The sequence below is a fragment of the Anomaloglossus baeobatrachus genome, chromosome 7, assembly GCF_048569485.1.
Source record: "Anomaloglossus baeobatrachus isolate aAnoBae1 chromosome 7, aAnoBae1.hap1, whole genome shotgun sequence".
Taxonomy (NCBI): Eukaryota; Metazoa; Chordata; class Amphibia; order Anura; family Aromobatidae; genus Anomaloglossus; species Anomaloglossus baeobatrachus.
This window is the reverse complement of record NC_134359.1, coordinates 298,575,172-298,579,116: the sequence shown is the minus strand read 5'-3', so window position 1 is coordinate 298,579,116 and position 3,945 is coordinate 298,575,172. Positions and strand designations below refer to the sequence as shown.

At 43.5% G+C, this 3,945-nt stretch overlaps 1 protein-coding gene across 1 annotated transcript; it reads right to left on the bottom strand.

Moving 5' to 3' along the window:
* Window positions 1-1,557: 1,557 nt before the first annotated feature.
* Window positions 1,558-3,726, bottom strand: LOC142246497 (E3 ubiquitin/ISG15 ligase TRIM25-like). The gene has a single exon (XM_075319559.1). The coding sequence runs from the start codon at window positions 3,724-3,726 to the stop codon at window positions 2,161-2,163; it is 1,566 nt and encodes a 521-aa protein (XP_075175674.1). The 3' UTR covers window positions 1,558-2,160.
* Between the last annotated feature and the right edge of the window lie 219 nt (window positions 3,727-3,945).

Here is a 3,945-nt window from a genome sequence, read left to right as displayed (position 1 = left end):
CAGTTGTGTCTTCAATCCACTCCCTATAGACATTAGATTAATGTCAGTCAAACCAGCCTGACCTGGGGAAAATGAAGATTAGGCAGGTCTCATTTTGGACTGTTGGTTCTTTTGTAATCTAGGCAATAAGCCACCGCCAGAGATGTCTGATAGCTGCTCTCTCACAGAGAACACAGGAGCGCTTGACAATGTGAGTGCCATAGGTGTATCTAGGGGGTACGAGCGGGGCTTTTGCCTGGGGCACAGCTGGCAGGGAGGCATGTTGGGCCGCCTAATGCGGTAGTCCGAGGTGTCTCGCCAACAGCTGCATCTTAACACCCTCCTTAGTGGGATTTGACCATTTGGCCATGATCAAGAGCCTTTGAGCTTGAAACGCAAAGACCAGGTCTACTTCATGGTTTTTCTCTATATTTTTAATCATCCAATAAATGTGATGTTTTAATATACTTTGGATTTTTTTGCTCAACTGTTGCTGGAACAATAACTCACACCCATGTGAATTCACTTACTGATAGTGGTTCTGGTGATGTATTTCTGTACTAATGGGGTTCTGGTTATGTATTTATGTACTGCTGATGGACCTTGTGAGGTATTATGCTACTGATAGTGGCTCTGGTGATTTTTCTGTACTGATAGTAGATCTGGTGATGTATTTCTGTACTGATGGTGGTTCTGGTTATGTATTTCTGTACTGATGGGGGTTCTGGTGATGAATTTCTATACTGATGGTGGTTCTGGTGATGTATTTCTGTACTGATGGGGGTTCTGGTGATGTATTTCTGTACTGATGGGGGTTCTGGTGATGTATTTCTGTACTGATGGTGGTTCTGGTGATGTATTTCTGTACTGACTGTACTGATGGTGGTTCTGGTGATGTATTTCTGTACTGATGGGGGTTCTGGTGATGTATTTCTGTACTTATGGAGGTTCTGGTAATGTATTTCTGTACTGAAGCTAGTTCTGGTGATGTTTTCTGTACTGATGGGGGTTGTGATACTGTTTATTGTGATCATGACTTGACCACTTGTGATTTTCATACTTAGTTATGTGACAACTAGCTTTTGTTCTTGCTTCTCTCACTAAAGCAGGGGCTGTACTATTTCTCTGAAGACTGAAAGACGTAAGAAAAGCAACTAGCCGGCACACGACTGTCAGTATAAAACTCGCATGTGAGCAGTCACTACTCAAACGGCTTGAGCGAAGAAAAAAAAAATCTGCCTCTGGCGAGTGCTCCTGTCTTTGGGAGAGTTGGGTGAGATAACTGGCCATCCCAACATTCAGCCAAAACCATTCTAAAGTGCAAGGGTCACTTTAATGGCTATGGAGAAAAAAGAGATATGGAAATAGGGAAGATATAAAAATGGCTGAACCCACACAGGACCCCTGTTCTTAATATCGTGGGGTCCCAGCAGTCATCTCTACAAATATTTATCACATGTCCTCCTATAAATGAATAAACGTGTCTGGTGGGAGCGACAGGGGTCAGAAAATACGGAGAGAAATCAATTACAGAAAAGTACATTTTTATTTCATTTCATGTAACATTAACGAGATCTGATAGTACACAACAAAGACTGCAACTCCCATCATCCTACACAGTTCTGCTGCTCTTTGCGATTAATACTGATATCTACAAATTGATCACATAGGTCACGTAGGTCTAAAAATGCTGTAGATATCAGAGAGATTACAGGGGGGTTTCCCATGGTCAGATATAGTTACTGTAGAATATACTATAACTTTATTTGTATGAACGCCACATACCCTAATAATTAAGGCGCCATGGTGCTGATTTTGTGCTACATTGCTTTACCTGTTTACCCTGCACAGCATCCGCCGGACCCCTTGATCTGCCCCCCCCCCAACCCCCATCCACTGCGGCTATACTGCAGCTCTTGCAGCGGGGGAGTCCGGACCTCCGATGTGCAGGAGGCTGAACTAATGCTGCAGCCCCTTAATTCTCAGGATCAGTGGGGTCCCGAGAGTCAAAAAGTGATGACATATCCCAGCTTTTACTGATTAACAATTATCAGTCTCAGGATAAGTTACCCAATGAAAAATACCATATACATTGTATTATTAAAAGATCCTGCTGATACAGATGTAGCCACGTCACAGGAAAAGAAAAGAAATTATAATGTGCAGTGAACAACATTGGTCTCAGCTTCTTATTGTAACAGCGGCACCATCATAGACATGGAAGACCACATGTAGGGGTTCAGTGAAGGAGGCGGTGAAGGTGTGTAAGTGTCTGATGGGGTCACACAGCTCATAGAAGGACAGACACCCGGCCTCATAGTCTAAGAAGACGCCAAGTGTTGGATACTTTGGTTTTACTTTGAGGATTATTCTGTATGAGTTGTGACATGCTTCATATACTGCTCCATACATGTACAAACACCAGGATTTATCATTATATCCAATACAAGACTGCTCTCCTTTCTTTTCCATACTGGGATAGGACAATCCGATGCAACATCCTCCTATCTGGTTCCACTCCACCTCCCAGTAATGTCGTCCTGAGGAGAGGCCACATCTGCTTAACACCTGAGCATAAGTTAGAAATCTTCCGGATGATTTTGGTCTCTCCTGTTTTTCTTCTGATCTTGTTGCTGTTTTAAGATCTTCTGATAATTTCACCCACTTATGAGCAGTGTCCACATCCAGCAATATGTCTGGGACATGGACACCAAGCTCTGATGTTACATTGGTGACAATATCCCTCATAGATTGGTGTAATGTCAGCGAGATCAGAACCTCATCTAGATCCTCCTCAGAACTGACCTCTCCACCATCTCCCCCTGAGTCCTCCTCACCTCCATGATTACAATCTGTAATGTCCCTTTCTTGTAAGAGTCTTATTGGGTTGGTGACACGACACATCTCCTCCAAGTGGCGCACCTTCCTAGACAGCTGTTCCTCCTGTTTTTCCAGTTTCTTGATCAGATGAGAAATCTGAGACACATTCTTCTCCTCCTGCCTGGAGACCTCGTTCAGCGCTTTCTTTTCTGCCATTTTCAGTTCCTTACTAATGTCCATAAATATCTTACTGATATTCTTCCTCTTATCGGAGGCTTTCTCCTGGACGTTCCTCTTACGATCCTGCAGATTCTGTACTCTTTTCTGAATTTTTGCTTTTTGTGGGTTTAATTCATCCATTTTTTTCATCAGTTTCTCCTTCTTCTTCTCAAAGGCCACATCAACTGGTTCCACCTCATGTCCCTTGTGGTCTCCGGCCACCCAGCAGGACATACAGACATACTCATCGTCTATAGGACAGTAGTATTTCAGCAGCTCCTTGTGTGTGGAGCATTTTTGATCCATAAATGTCAAGGTAGGCACAATTAAATTATGATTCACAGACTTGTTATGGGCTGCGAGATGTTTATGACACATGGATGTCTCACACTGCAGACATGTTCTTACAGCCGGGGCTGGGGAATCACAGTATGTACAGAAGATTCCGGTCTCCTCCATCTCAGGCTGAGTAGATGAGAAACGCTCCACTATGTTCCTCAGCTTCCGGTTCTTCTCCAGAGTTGGACGTTGCAGATATTGTACTCTGCAGTCAGGACAGGAATACACTCCAGCCGCCTTCTGTGCATCCAGCACACTCACAATACACGAACGGCAGAAGTTGTGTCCACATCTCAGGAATACGGGATCTGTATAGAGGCTCAGGCAGATGGAGCAGTCCAGCTCATCCCTCAGCTCAGCAGATGACATTGTAGAGTGAAAGAGTAGGAATGAAAGCTAAAGTTTCCTCACGTAAGGGCGGAGAGTTTGTGCAGAATAATTAACCCCTACAGTCCTTTGGTTGTGTTTATTGCTGATTCATACAAGCGAAGAAAGTACTTAAACTGCCATGATCATCTGATCTAAGATTAGGAGATGTACAAGTGTAGTTAATGCTTATTATACCTAAAAAATTGTTTCAAAGAACTG